The following is a 15,525-nucleotide window of genomic DNA, read 5'->3' as shown; positions in this document are numbered from 1 at the left end:
ACCATGGTAGCGTGCTTTATATAAAAAAATCTTTCGAAATGCTCAAAAACATTTTTGCAGAAGAGGGCCACAAAAAATGTAGGATCGATCGTCTGTTCAAGTCAACCTTCCTGTTCGTTGCGATTTTGTGTTTGGAGAACTCGACTGGAGAAGCAAGTTAGTTTCCCCTGTTGTTTTCGAGATGGCTGCGGCGGCGCGTGTAGATCGGAAGCTCCTTAGCAAGGTCTTCGACTGGACGAAGGTTCTTTCCAAGGTCCCAGAAGGGTCGGTAGCCCGAAAGGATCTGCTTGCTCTCCGTGCTAAGCACGACCAACTCCGTGAGCGTTTGGACAGCCACCCAGAGAATGCTGCTCCTATTGACTTCGACCACTACCGAAAGCTGATTGCCAATCCTGGATTCGTAGACAGCATGGAGAAGACGTATAAAGACCTGTTGACTAAAGTGCCATACCCTTCAGATCCGTTTACAGCGGAGATCAGTTCTCGCGAGAAGGAGGCTGACAAGCACTTCGCCACTGTGATTGCTGAAGCCAAGGATATCGCCCAGGAGCTGCAGACATCACTGGATGAGTTCAACAAGCTGCCACCATTTGAGTCCATGACCTGGGATGATTTCTTCGACCGCTTCCCTAAGTACGAGGAGAGGGTGGACAAGATCCTGTTTGAAATGAATTACGAGGGCAAGTTCGAACACATCAACGACATGATCAATGGCAGGCTGGAGGCAGGGCCAGAGGAGGCTAAGAAGTAACGTGCTTTCAATTTGATAGCATGTATGTGTAGAATTGTCCTGTCTGTGTATGATAGTTTTGTGGCGTGGAACGCCTGCATATACTGCTAGAACGATACGTGTACAATCACCTTTTTTATTTAAATCATATTGACAATAAATACGCTTTTCACGTGTCTGCATCCATGTACGTACGGATCGCGGAGTCGTTGGAAGCAGAGCCCTTGTTTCGATACGAGAGAGCTCTGCTCAGGACCCTCGCTATGCTTGGGTAGCGCGACGCACCGTCGGCCCTTGGCGGACCTGTTGTGTGGTTAGTGCCCGCCCGTGACGCACAACACAGACACGGAAAAAGCACTGTGCCCCCCCCCCCCCTGACTAGTCTAGCGCCAGATGCCACTATTCGAAACATCGTTTTGCATGGCTACAGCGACAGGTAGCCGGTAGATGCAGAGCCGTGAGTGCATGTGACTGCGCACTCGCCAAATAGGCATGTTAACCATTAAGCTTTGCAGTAGAGGAAAGCGCGAAAATGTGTGTGGTAGGGTGAAGAAATTGACCGCAAGTCAAATTTCTCACAACGACGGCCAGTTTCCCATGTTCGAAAAATTCATGGCCCACGTGACACTCGATAAGACCAACTTGTCCGCATCCACAGCAACGCCATCACCCTCAAGGGTCAAGACTCTAAACATGTTCAAACAGCAGAAGTATAAATCAACCCCTATGTGCACTCCGGCTGCTGCACTGAGGTGTGTAATTTCCCACATCCGTGTTGTATTTCTCATCTCAACACAGTTGTATAGCCGGTGGTAACGTGGACGTGTGAACTTTCCTCTTTTTTTTTGGCTTTACATCCTGGTCCACACCGGCTATAAAATTGTGTTGAGAAACTAATAAACCAACAAAATTGTCAAATAGGCGACACCAAGAAAAACATTCGCGGATCCCGGGCAGCACCCATGACCATGTGAGTGCAGGTGGTCGAATTTTTAGTGACCGTGCATGTTATGTATGCATAGTATGTTGGGTGTACATTTGCGTAGTATTTTACAGTATGCGGTACAGGGTTTGCCCGTACTTCAATAGAACTTTCAAGTACATTTTTTGTATTTCGCCCAGCGACGGCCCATGCAAATCAGGCACAGTGCTGCAGGTGCTATCGACTTCGAGTCGCAACATGTTGCACTTCACCTTTTACAGCGTAGATCTTCTATGTAAATGCTTGTTTACAGCACTAGTGCTACCAAAAGTACATAATCCCAAGAGTATACAACTCTACATATGGGGTTGGCGCGGCGTTGACCTACTGCCTGCATTACGTAGCTACGAACTGTGGGTCTTTGCTCCATTTTTCATCTGCTACGGTTTCTGCTTCCGAATCCGCTTTCCTTGGAGACTTCGGATGGTTTTTGTATGTGATGCGTCACGCACAGCCAGTGCCTTTGAACTTACTGCATTGCACTTGAAATTGTTGAGGCAAAACCGTAGGAAAAATCCAATCCATGCAGCTGGATCGTCATTGCGTAATGCAGGCAGCGCGCTGCACACGGCACCCAAAGCTCGGAAATCAGATGCCAAGGTATCTAGTTAGTATCTTGTGCCCTTTGGATGCAGTCAGGGGCTGAGGGCCTGTCTGCAGGGGACATAGAGCCAGGGCTAACCGCGGTTTTTAGTTCCGCGGTTTACGATACGCGCTCCCAGATCTGTTAACCAGCCTTTTCAAAGGTCTTGTTAACGTTCGTATACATTAGGCCTAGTATACATCATGAGGTGGATTGGAAACTTGCCCTGGGCTCCTCCCCCCCCCCCCCAACCCCAACCCCAAGCGTGTTTACTGTACACCAAAGACTTGTTTTCTCGTGTAAGCGGGGCCCCTAGGCTGGGCTCTAAAATCCCGGCTGTGTACTGCACCTATGATAAAATAGCGCCCGTACCACCGGACGCTACGCAGCCCTAGCAGTAGCACTACACACGCACAAGCACACACACACACGCACATACAAACACACTCTGTGTGACCCTACTTTTTTCTGTATGTAGGATTTCTCTGGCCAGAACTGTAGTGCCTACCTCCGATGCATGCATATTGTTTTAGCTGCTTGTGCTCCATGCAGTACAATATAAGCAGTCATTTGACCAAGAATCATCTGCCAATCCAGCTCGAGTAACTTGTTGTATCGCCAATCCTACAATACACACCGCACAGTCAGCACGATCCTAGTAACGTTGCACGACTCCCAAGCTGTCAAAAATTATTGTGGCTTTTCTAGCCTTCATATTGGCAAAGTATGTGGATGCACTGGATGCGTGGGTTAGGCACTGTTTAGGACTGGCCCATGCCAGCCGGCAGTGCTGCATCTTGTACCACACAGCTCAAACCAGGGGGTCATAAAATACTTTTTCTCTCACAGACTCCCTGGTTCAAGCCGTAGAATCATATTCACGCCGTGCGTTCGGTCCAGAACGACCCACAATACCGATCACCAAGATCCATATCAAGACCATCTCTCCAACAATATCACACAGGAACAAATTTGGAATACTGCCCAGACCATTGGCTGTAACTGGTTACTTGAGACTAATGAAAATAATACACTTGTGCACCCTGGTAGAATGTGAACTACGTGAGAGGGTCAAATATTAAAATAGGGGTAAAAATACGCCTTGGCTTTGATACAAGCCGACACTATTAATGAACAAAATAGAACTAGATAATTCTGTCTGCTATTTCACGCACTAGACGGCACTAATGACCGATGAGTATCTATTAGTATATTATGGACTGTGGTACAGTACAAGGCCAGGTCACAGCAGCTAAGTAGCATAGCTAAAACTAGACAGAATGCCAAGGTAAGTTATTCTTAAAAAGACTGGAGTGTAAGTTCCATATGGAGCCGATGTATAAAGCGCGTAGCTTCAAAGAGATAAGGTTATGTAAATAGCCGAGTCAAAGTGCATCAAGGCGCTTACACTTGACACAGCCGCTGCAGCAGAGTACTGTAAATTGGGCCAAACACCTTCTGGTTGTAGACTGCTAAGCGTGAGAACGAGGTTATAACCGTCCGAAGGCGCTGCTCCACTAGCTGAAAGCCTCCTGGTACGTCCAGCTCTGCAGGGTGCTTCACTTGGCTGGTGATGGCCTGGTTAATGCAGGCCTTGAGACGACGTGCTGCACGTGAAACAAATGAAAACAAACAAAACCGTCACACCAGGGCACATACTGTAAGACCACTTTTATCAATGGACATTTGGAGCGACGCAATGTATTAACATTATAGTACATGTATGTTATTATAGTTGTTTGCTGGTTTTGACCTCCAGAATTCGTTAAACATTTCGTGTCGTTAACCGACAAAAATCCGGTGATTCCATGATTTTTTCCCGACACCTTTGCCCCGCCCGTACACGAGGCTTCTTCGAAGCTACGTCAGACGCAAGTGCTTGGCTGGAAGTCGATCTCTTTAGGCTACTTAGCAATTAGCCCCAAGCACCCACACATCACTTACATAGAACATTATGCACCGGGTTCTCCAAAGAGTGGGACTGAGTAACTGCCAGCTCAACCTTCTGTCTGAGTTCATCGTCCAGAGGTGGAAGGCCGTGTGCTTCTCTGTACTTGTTGACTGAGCTGATGACTTGAACAGAAACATGTCCACGGGCTTCATCAGGATCTCTACAAAACAAAGCAAAAAACGAAAACAGACAGCCAAAAAACAACAATTTATAGAACGCAATCAATAGAGAGGTTCTGCACAACGAAAATTCGAACGAAGTTTCGCGACAGGCCTTGCGAAAATGTGTACGAATTTTCGCACGAACTTTGTGTTCTGCACATTTTCGTAGTTTGCACGCGCCAAGTGCACGTACGACATGACCCAATCTCACGAAACTTCCTACGAAAGTTCATTTCGCGTTCCCTGCAAGTTTCGCGTCCAAAGTTGCGAAAGTTCGTGCGAAGTTTCTCACTTCGTGACGTAGAGCGAAAGTTCGTACACATTTTCGTTTTGCAGAACCTCTCTAATATCGCGAAATCCAATGTCAATTTAAGAAACCCTACTACTGTACACAAATCTGTGCAACCATACTAGCTTGCACATCCTTTGAGCAGTGCATGTCAAGACATATAATAGTGTATAACATTTATATACTGTAAGACATGTTATTATAACGAGTCGCAAATTTAACGATTGTCCAAAATTCATAGGTTAACGAGAAGGTATGTTAACGATCTTGCAGTATTCTGCCATATCCACACACAGCATATATGAAGCAGTACGGCCTCAACGGATCTTATTATAACGAAGAAATGTCATCCGTTAAAACGTTAGATTTGCTTCCTCGTTATATATACATGTCTTACAGTAATAATGATCAAGTAAAGAACTATAATACTGCTGGTGATAGATTCACACAGGTGACCAGAAGAAAAAACACTTGCTCACCCCATGTTGCCATCATCCAACAGAATGAAAAGAGTGTCGCGTAGCTGTGCCATAAACTCGGCGCTGTTGGCAATTTCCCGACCAAGAAGACCGCCAATTAGGACAGATAGAGTTTGCACGAAGACTGCACACTTCAGCTGTGATGACATCATCTCAAGTCGCTTGGTATCCAGCCACCAGGTCTGAGCATTTCAGCAACCACACACACACACACACACACACACACACACACACACACACACACACACACACACACACACACACACACACACACACACACACACACACACACACACACACACAACACACACGCACGGACACACACACACATACAATACAAGAGTCAGTGACATAGTCATTGTTAGGTACTGGTAAAGTAGTAATATTACGTCATTCCATGTCACAAGGGAACAACAGGCTGAGTCAACAGTGCATCAGGTAACAGGCAAAATGCAAAGAAACACATAATTACAGAACAGGCAACACAAACTGCATGTGCCTACCTCGGGACCATGTTCCACTGACTCGGTGATAAGATCGGTAAACGCCTGGCGCAGCACACCCAAAGGCGAGCATGGCCCAGGTGCAGCTACTGCACAGCTCTGCTGGGCCTTTGTAAGCCACGCCACAGTGTGCTCAAGGCCAGAGTCTACAATAGCAGCAGCAGCAGCAATAACAAACATACACAGAAGGCTTTGCCCAACTGAACGTGAACAACGGTGATATGAGAAAGCAACCGGGTCATTCCAGGGGTTGGCAACAGTAGTTTACCAATGTGAATTGAAGTCCACAAATAGCATGCAAGCAAAAGCAGTCACGCTATCTTTCTAACAGGGCCACCCTCAAGGCAAGGTGAGAACATCTGCAATTCTGCATCATGCAAGACAAAGTTCAGTTCTTTCCAGGTGTTCCGAGCGACAAAAACGAGAAGTACATGTACCTGGAGCGTCCGGAAAGAGCTGCTCAAACTTTTCACGCTCGTAGCGAGCGGAATGCTGAAGAAGCACTGGGCGAATGCTCTTGAGCTCGTGATTGGCCAGGTCCAGACGCATCAGTGACAGCAAATCAAGAATACCCCTGTGATGACCACGCACGCACGCACGCACACGCACACGTACACACACACACGCACGCACGCACACACACACACACACACACACACACACACACACAACAGGAAAACAAAGACTCAAGCAATGAATGCACCATGGAGCAACTGCATGCTAATAGTTGGTGGAAGTCAAAACCTATCAGCAAAGAACAAGTCATTGCTCTAGTCCCGCTGTGCTGACCCATTCCAAACTGGCTGTTGCTACCTATAACATATCGAACACTCAGACTCCTGGATCACAGTATAACAGAAAGATTTTCCAGCCATCGTCTAAAACGTTCCGCTTCACAGTGCATGCATGTGCCCTCAGCCAATCAATACCAGAAGCTAATTAGCGCCCTACTTACTTGAAGATAGCAGCAATGTCCAGGTCATCAGCACCGAGCATTGCCACCAACTGCTGCACATCGGCATCTCGAGAAGGCGCACAGATGCGCTGCATCACGTCAAGAACAAACTGTGCCAGCGACTTGATGTTGAGAATGCCCTGCTGCATCTGCTGCTTGATCAGATCGATGTCCAGACCGGCGTCGATTTGCATGTGCAGCGTCGTTACCCTACGGCTCGGTAATGCTGACAGGAGGTACTGCAGCACAGAAATACAGGAACAGTGTACAACCATAGACTGTGAGTGTGGACAGTATACTTTAAAGACTAGCTGCTAGGACGTGTCATGAGTTGCTAAAAAGAGTGAAAACTTGAGTCGTCAATGACCGGAATATCGGAAACACAAAAAACTTGTACAAGCAGATGAAAAACAAGTTACGGCGGAGCTGAGAAAGGCACAATATCCCGTGTCATGACCTGCACCAAATGGATATCCAACTACGCATGGTGCCAAGGGACAGACTTGCCAACCCTACCGGATTTTCCGGGAAAATCCAGGTAAACTCGCTTTCGTTCCGGTATACCGGAAAAGTTATACAATCTACCGGATTTTCGAAAATGTCCGTCAGCACCGGAATTTTGTTGACTTTCAGTGTTTTTAACGCTCCGAGCGCAGCTCGCGAGCAGCGCTAGACCCACAACGAAACTCTATACTAGCGAGCAAAAACTCTCGAGTCAGCGCTTGGACAAGTACGTTTTATCGCACATGCTGTAGAATTTGAGAACATTATCTGTAAAATATTAATAGCAGATCAAGGAAAAATGGGCACAATGAAGGAAAAACCTCGTCGGTGTCGAGGAAACTTTTTGCCAGGGGTTGGCAAGTATGTATAGGGCCTATGCGTAATCTTCTTGCCAAGCGGTTTCGCAGGCAGAAAAATCACGAGCCGCGTTCAGTCATAATCACAAATAGAGCTAGCTGTACCTGCCAAGAGTGGGATCCCTCAAGTCTCAAGTCTCAAGCCCCTGTCCTTGCCAAGGCGATGGGCCATGCTTTAACAACACATAGGTGCTCTTTTTTCGTCAATGCATTTTCAAATCCAAGAAGTTCCGTCCTGCCCAAATTCAAGAGGGAACACAGAATGGACATGGTCACGTCTCCTACCTCCTTGACATCATGCAACAGGTTGAGCACCTGGTCAAACACGGGAGGATCCTGCTTCAACTGCTCTCGAAGCAGATCCCAGAACGCCACCATCATTGTACTGCGCACCTGTGCCATTAAGCTGCAACAACAAAGAAAAAAACAACACACAGGTGATTTAGACACATTGAAGCCGCTAAATGGGTACAAAGCGTGTCGCAAGCACATAAAGAACAGTTTCGAAGAGAATGGCTCTGAAATAATTATGCTAGACTGCAACATTTGATGAAGTTAGATATCAGGAAAAATGGAGTTTCAGCACCCCCCCCCCCCCCCCCCCCCCCCAATACACACACACTCTCACCTACGCGAACACACACACACACACACACACGCACACACACACCAGTAGCACTGACCTGCCCGGTGCAGCCTCTGGCTGTCGCAGTTTGTAGTCTTCATCCAGCACCAGCTCGTGGGCCATCTCCAGGTTTTGAGCAATGGCTGCCACATCCAGGTGCGAGCCAGCCTCCCCACCGTCGTCAGCAACATGCTGGCGTCCAGGTGGCGCATTGTTACCACCTCCGCCGCCGCCGCCAGCTGACGCAGCATCACCCTCCTGATTGGAAGCAGCAGCACCACCAGGACTACTACCCTGACCAGCGGAGGCCGGCGCAGAGGATGTCCTTGATGACTCTGCTGCCTGACTGCTGTCGGAAGTGGAACCCTTATTGGCACCATCATTTCCTGTAGGGTGCTCGATGGTTTGGACGACTGGGGCTACTGACAAACTAGCAATGAAGTGACTAACACCGGCCTGGACAGAATAGAACAAGACAATGACATATTCTAATGTAGTGATGTACAGTATATGAAATGACACCGAAATCAAAAGTACTTTTATACAAACCTGTTCCGTACATCTAGTGCTCACTACATACTACATGTGCATGTGGTGCTAAAAATCGGCCGCTGGCATTAACACTTCAGCTGCGTTTACAACTGACACCAAGAGTACATAACGAACTGTACTCTTGCTGACACGTGCATGCAGTACGCTTGCGGTTCATGCATGCCATTCAAGCTTTCGAAGCGAGAAAAAAAATTCTAGCAACGCACAGCACTCGCATATCCATGTGGCGTTGGCAGTACTACTTATTATGTGTGGGCCACAAGTCAAAGTGACTAGCAGGTGCGCTGATAAACACGTCAAACGCGCTGAAAACACATGATGTTGGAATATCCATTACAGTGCATTTCCATTCGCATGATGCCTCAAAAGACAAAAAATCATGCACGGTCTTGTGCAACTTGATTAACAGTATTTCCAAGTCCACTGAAACAAATTCCGCATGACCACTGCCAAAGTGTCTTGCCTTACCTGCCCAGCCAATCGCCGCACAGCCACAAGAATATCCTGCTGCTGCCTTTCAATGTTGGGCACAAACTGTGACTGTGCCTCGTCGTGCTCAGTGCCCTCCTGGCTCATCACGGTCTGCTTCAGTGCTGCAAGCTGCAGCCAGTGCTCACGGTAGCTAGCTATGAGGCGCGCCGAGTCCTGCTTCTTCCACGCTGAGAATGCGCCTTGAAAGCTGTGCCAGTTGGCGAGGAAGAGCATGAGTCGAAGGCGACGTGTTGACCTACGCAGACCCACCACTTTGGCAAAGGCAGTGAAAAGTCCGGCGGCACTGGCCTTCAGCTGGTCCGCAGCTGCTTCTTCCTGCTCGATGACGTCTTTTGGGAAGAACTTGATGATGAGAGAGGACAGGACAAACCTCGCTTGCCGGGTTGTACTCTTGCAGTCGGTCACACCGATGTGAGGACAAACCTGGCAACATTGCACAATCACAACAAAACATAATATCTTTATGAGGTGCTGCACAAAGTCTGCACCATCAGACACAGACAGACACAGACAGACACAGACAGACATTGACCGTGATCAGTCGTAGTTAAGCTCTCTCGCTCTACGCTTTGATAGCAATATAGACTAATTCTTGCATACTAGAAAATGCTGTCTCACCTACGTAAAAGTCTAGGTATAGCCGACAGTATAGGTCAAGCCACATCAAACTATACACGCCAAAAGACTCTTAAACCAACCTGGGCCAGCTTCCAAAGCAGGGTTTGTGTGGCAGCCACAACTTCGGGCAACGACACAATGTGCTGCGCAATAGGGTAGGTCAGCTTCTCCACAGGTTGACCGCGCAAGAGGCGTATCAAAGTGCGTGGAACGGCTGCGCGGAATGCCGCCGCAGCACGCTTCACACACACGCGCCTCCACCAGCGCTGGATGGCGGTAGCTGCATAGTTTTCATCAGCAGCCAAGCAGCCACCAGCCTGCGACGCGTGGCCTTCGTTGCGATTGCTCATGTTGGAGCGCTTGCGCAGGTGATTGCAGCGGCGCGCTTCATTCTCCTGCAGTCGATCCCGGTATTTCTGCATCTTGATAGACTTGCGCTCATTCTCCTTCTCGCGGATTCGAGCAGCCACAGCTTTAGCATGTGCGACCTGTTCCCAGATAGACAAACACACGTGCACACGCGCACACACACACACACACACGCACGCACACACACACACACACGCGCGCGCGCAGTAAAAATCAGAATAGAGCAGTAATAAAAATCCTTCACAAGTTCACATTTGCAATTTCACATCCAATGGTGTGTGTAAGGATTTACGCCATACACCACTGGTCGGCCGAGAAAACACAACAGCTGATGGTGATATACAGTAGGTATCGGTTATAGCGTGGGTGTTTGAAAAACGACATTTGATTATTATTCCCGATATTTCTTACACACGATAAATCACGTGTGACGTATCATATGCACGTGTGACATATCATATGCGCGCACGTTTGGCATGTGGACACGTACACATGATACACACGGATCAATCAGACTCGCGGTCGTGCTAGGCGACTGCGGAGCAGCGGATACGAGAGAAGTCGGAAGAAAGAGTCCGACTGGACAGAAAAAGTGATTCCCCAATGCTCCCTTGGGCATAACTCTTTTTGTGTTGAATATTATTGTATTGAGTATGCACAGAGCACAGATGTTATCACTACCGGCGATACACTTTGCACTAATCTGGCATATTTTGCTACACAAAATCCATTCTTAGGGCCGATATATTCCACTATGCGATAATACTGCTTGTAAGAATAATTATCGCCTTCTTAGTATTTGACCCCACTAATTTCCCTGATACCTAAGCGGTCAAATATATCGCGTATTTGACTGCTTAGTCAAATACACGATATATTTGACTACTTATATTTGACTCCTTAGAATTTCTTGGACTTAGAAATTTTCTCTCCAACTTAGAAAAAGAATTTTTTGAAGAAAGCAGAAATACACAAGATGGGATTTGAACCCACAACCTTGTGAATCTCAGTCACTCTTCCTTACCACCCAGCCACTGTGCTACCGATGCTGAACCTAGTTTAAACAATGATCTTGACTTTCAATGCAGTACAATGCGGTATAGGCTATAGTATAATACTAGAATTACAAGGATATGTCGTATATGAAAAGAAACTATTGCGTGGAGAACACGATAAATAGATTATAGACCTCATAGTTGGTCTATACAGGATATATAGACCTCGTAAAAGACCTCGGGGGACCTCGGTCTTTTACTCGGTCTATATATCCTGTATAGACCTCCTAACCGGTCTATAATCTATACATATACACATAAAATATGTGTTATGATTATGAAAAATGAGTGTTAATTCTTGTAAGCAGTATATTCTTTTATCACTCTTCTATATCGACCTCCACTAATTCTCGTGATCCTTGACTGGTCCTATATTACCCATATCGCCGCAATATCGACCGCTTGTATCGACCACTTCGGCATTGTAATCTTTCGACTTTGGAGGGACTTAGAATTTTTCTCTCCACTTCAAAAAGAAAAATTGAAAGAAAGAAGACAAAGGAAGAGAACAAGCAGGATTTGAACGCGGACCTCGGTCTTTTACTTGGCCTATATTTCCCATATAGACCTCGTCTTGGTCAATATCCTATACGTATACGACCACACTATAACCGATACGCACTGTACAGTGCCAGCTTATTCCCGAACATATGTATAAGACGTGTGACATCACAAAGTGTGTCTGGCATAGCCAGGGTCAACAGCCTTTATAACAAACACAGACAAGGAATCGAGTATCCAGTATCTTGGCAGAAGTGTAGAAGTTGCAAAGTGACGAAGTGCGTTTGGCATAACCAAGGTCTAGAGCCCTTTTTCCTATCTATGTGTGTGTGTGTGTGTGTGTGTGTGTGTGTGTGTGTGTGTGTGTGTGTGTGTGTGTGTGTGTGTGCGTGTGTGTGTGCCCCCACCCCCACCCCCACCAAGAGTGTTCGTCTGTGTCTGCGGCCGCGACTTTCGCCGTCCGAATGATTTATCCCGACACAAGAACTACTGCCTCGCGTAATAGCTATCATCGCCTTTGGCGATGGGCTTTCCAAAGGTCCAAAGGTGTGTGTGTGTGTGTGTGTGTGTGTGTGTGCATGTGTGTGTGTGTGTGCTTGCGCGGATACGTGTATGTATGTGTGCGTGTGTGTGTGTGTGTGTGTGCGCGCGCACTGCATGCACGTTGTTTGTGTGACACGGGAGCAAGTGACCACGTGTGCAGACACATGTGTGACCGCACGTACAGGTGAGCGCGGAGGTCATATACATGCATGTCCAACGATGCAAAGGTGCGGAGCTCCGGCTTACCACTCAAAAGTCAGCATTGGTTGTATGGTTTGCCACTCACTTCAAATTTGCCATGCAAAAAAATCAATAGATGCGCTGCTCAATGAAATCCAGTCGTGTCACTCAAGTTTGCGCCTTGCGTTATTTCGCAGCCCAGTGTTCGCAGTTCTAGCGCAATGCCCGGTGCGTACTTGAGTGACGCGACTGGATTTCAATCATCGAGCAGCACTGCAGCACTGTTTCCCACTCAATACAAACCTGGCATTGGTTTCCACTTTGTGCCTTCATGCCTACCATGCAGCACCGTGTAGATCTACCAGTTGAGCGCAAAATGATAATTATTGCAAAAAAACTCACTCGTTCACTGCATTTCTCAGTTGTGCTCTGCAGGCGTTGTTGCTTTCCAGCGCATGCCATTTCTAAGCGCCGCTGGACATCACGACCCTTCTCTCTCAGACGCTGCAGCTGCTCTTCTCTTAGTGATCGTGTACGGTCCACTCTGGCCAAGCCAGCAGCAAGTCGCTCTCGCCTTTGCTCCAGAAAAGCGTTCCTTCTCTCCGTAGCTGCTGAGTGTGAAAGCTCGACTTGATGAACCGGCGAATCCATCATGTTCTGCCGCTGCAGGAACGATCTAGTAATCACCATCACAAGAACAAAATAACTGCACTTGACCTCCTGCTTCTGTCTTTTCTGCTCCACAATAAAGCTCGTCTTTGTTAGCATACACGTGTGGAGAAGAGATTTGGAATGAAAGGAAGGAAGTGAATCCTAGGTTTATCTATTGAAAGCTCCTGTATATTGCGGACCGAATCAAGACAATGGCAGTTTATTTCGCTTCATTGAATCATGAAACAACGAACGTCAGCAAGATGAGTCACGGCATCGTCATCTTCTGACACACAAACGCCACGGCCGTGTGGGCTGCAAGGCCTGAAGGCTGAAGTCTAGTTTAGTTTGATGATTTCATTTTCATACACAGTTTCAGTGACAACTGACAAGACACTTCATGTTGTGGCACTCACGACACTCCTTAGCTAATATAAGAGAGAGTTTAGTACTTCTTTACTTCACATGACAAGGAGTGAGGTGACCTAGCGCAACAAGCAACCAAATAAAATAGTTACCTGTGGAATCGACAATGGAAAAATCGAAAAGATGACGCTGTCAGTTCATTGTCATCTGCAGCTTCGTCTCCGGTTGCTGGCACAACCCAGAATGAAGGACTTTGGTCAGACATTTTACCTGATGTACATTGGGAGATAAACTAAACTTCGAAGATAAACTCAAAGAGAGGAAAGAAATCATATCCAGGGGAACTCTAGTACCAAAGTGCTGGTTTGTTTCATGACTGAAAGACATGCACGCCCAAACAAACGAATTCGCGAAGAGCTGGCTTGGAAGCGTCCCCAAGCTGTACAACTGGTACACCTCCGGCATAATGCCTGTGACGAAGTGTGAGTCATGGATATGCACCACGCGCCACACAGTACAGCTATACATGTACTAGGGAGTCGTTGAGATGAGAGGCAGCATACGCTGAAAATATCAAGTCGTTGTACACACCGTATACGCAAGCGTACCGGCTTTCACTACCGTATCGATTATATCGGCAAGGCGGTATCTCGCTCGCTAGGGCCTAGGCGGTAGATCTACCCGCTAGTGCTGCTTGTTATGGTAGATCTACAGCAGTACTTGCTAGCTCGATCGAGAACACGGTTCGATGCACGATCACAAGTCTTGTACTTGTGCCCACAATTACAAGTGATCGTATCCCGTGTATCAGCTGATTCGCACTTGAGGATCAGGTGATCGCTTGCTAACTACTACTCAGTAGTAGTGCTTGTAAGGAGGTACACAATGGACCGCACCGTCTCAGTTCTGGTCTTTGTGATCAGTAATAACAAGAGTGCATAATGTACTCTTGGTAATGAGAACAAGCAATGAGCAACAAGCAATGACAACAGCACAGTGCCATCACTGACTCACCAAGAGTCCATGGACTGTTGGTGCCATGGCATGAGAAACAAGCATCACACACTGAGAGCACACAAGAACAGACTGAATGACATCCTTGGCACGACAATAACACGCACACATGCACAAACTCACACACACACACACACACACACACACACACACACACACACACACACACACACACACACACACACACACACACACACACACACACACACACAAACACAAACCATACACACACCACACGCGCGTGCGCGCGCGCGCGCACACACACACACACCTTGACCTTGCCCATTGCGAACACAATGATAGCGAATGTCGGAAAGTTCCAAGTGAGAACACAAGCGCAGAACTTGGCATGTCGTTTCAGGTCTCCTGGTCGACGAAACGGGCGTCCACAGACACAGAGAAGAGGATCAGGAGCGGGCTGTGGCAGTGGAGTGCTACTCGCAACTCGTCTCCAGCAGGGACGATCTTGGCAACTCTCAAGCCAGGTGGTCACGCCGAGGTCCGCCAGGTCACTCGACACCACATCTCGCCACCTCTTCTTCGGACGGGGGGGGGGGGGGGGGGCAGGCAGCTCGCCGAACAGCAATTGCTTCGGTGCGCGGGAGTCGTCCATCCTGCCGACATGACCCAGCCAACGAAGACGGTGGCGACGGATGATGCTGGTGATGTCAGGGTCAACACCGAATGAAGCCGCTAATGTGGCCGTTGTGATCCGATCATCCCACTGTCGACGACGGCCGATACCCACGATGGACCGAACACACTGATGGTGAAACGTGTTTAGCTTCTGGAGGTGGCCTGCCTTGGTGGTCCACGTCTCCGCACCATACAAGAGGGTCGTGAGGACGACAGCCTCATACACACGCCTCTTGCTGCGAAGCGACAGGGTCTTGTTGGTCTCCGAACACAGCTGAGGCTTTCGCAAGGCGAGAGCGGACATCAGCACAGGCAAGACCATCCTAGGAGAGCACACTGCCAAGGTAGGTGAATTGGTCCACCACCCCAATCGTGTCAGCTCCGACAACAACGTCATGGCGATCAGCAGACTCACCCACAACCATACCCT

The 15,525-nt window shown here is 47.9% G+C and overlaps 2 protein-coding genes across 2 annotated transcripts; one reads left to right on the top strand and one right to left on the bottom strand.

Annotated features, from left to right (window-relative positions):
• Window positions 1–97: 97 nt before the first annotated feature.
• LOC135815914 (ATP synthase subunit d, mitochondrial-like) lies at window positions 98–912 on the top strand. The gene has a single exon (XM_065329266.1). It carries the CDS (start codon window positions 182–184, stop codon window positions 749–751), a length of 570 nt encoding a protein of 189 aa, XP_065185338.1. The 5' UTR covers window positions 98–181; the 3' UTR covers window positions 752–912.
• A 2,310-nt stretch (window positions 913–3,222) lies between these two features.
• Window positions 3,223–13,928, bottom strand: LOC135815909 (T-complex protein 11-like protein 2). The gene is made up of 12 exons (XM_065329260.1): window positions 13,598–13,928; window positions 12,831–13,104; window positions 9,861–10,268; window positions 9,139–9,585; window positions 8,177–8,574; window positions 7,779–7,899; window positions 6,634–6,872; window positions 6,116–6,252; window positions 5,679–5,824; window positions 5,176–5,357; window positions 4,240–4,406; window positions 3,223–3,902 (listed from the first exon to the last, which is right to left on the bottom strand). The coding sequence occupies exons 1-12, from the start codon at window positions 13,708–13,710 to the stop codon at window positions 3,700–3,702; spliced, it is 2,835 nt and encodes a 944-aa protein (XP_065185332.1). The 5' UTR covers window positions 13,711–13,928; the 3' UTR covers window positions 3,223–3,699.
• Between the last annotated feature and the right edge of the window lie 1,597 nt (window positions 13,929–15,525).

This window comes from Sycon ciliatum, chromosome 4 (genome assembly GCF_964019385.1).
Source record: "Sycon ciliatum chromosome 4, ocSycCili1.1, whole genome shotgun sequence".
In the NCBI taxonomy this organism is placed as follows: domain Eukaryota; kingdom Metazoa; phylum Porifera; class Calcarea; order Leucosolenida; family Sycettidae; genus Sycon; species Sycon ciliatum.
Note: the sequence above shows the minus strand (reverse complement) of the source record. Positions and strands in the feature narration are given on the sequence as shown.

Bases quoted from the DNA above. Each gene is read 5' to 3' on its own strand.
- LOC135815914 (XM_065329266.1), top strand. From the start codon at position 182: ATGGCTGCGGCGGCGCGTGTAGATCGGAAGCTCCTTAGCAAGGTCTTC.
- LOC135815909 (XM_065329260.1), bottom strand. From the start codon at position 13,710: ATGTCTGACCAAAGTCCTTCATTCTGGGTTGTGCCAGCAACCGGAGAC. The intron at 10,269-12,830 runs GTGAGTTTTTTT...ATCTGGGAACAG, and splicing joins CTGAGAAATGCAGTGAACGA to GTCGCACATGCTAAAGCTGT. The intron at 9,586-9,860 runs GTTGGTTTAAGA...CAATGTTGCCAG, and splicing joins TGCTTTGGAAGCTGGCCCAG to GTTTGTCCTCACATCGGTGT.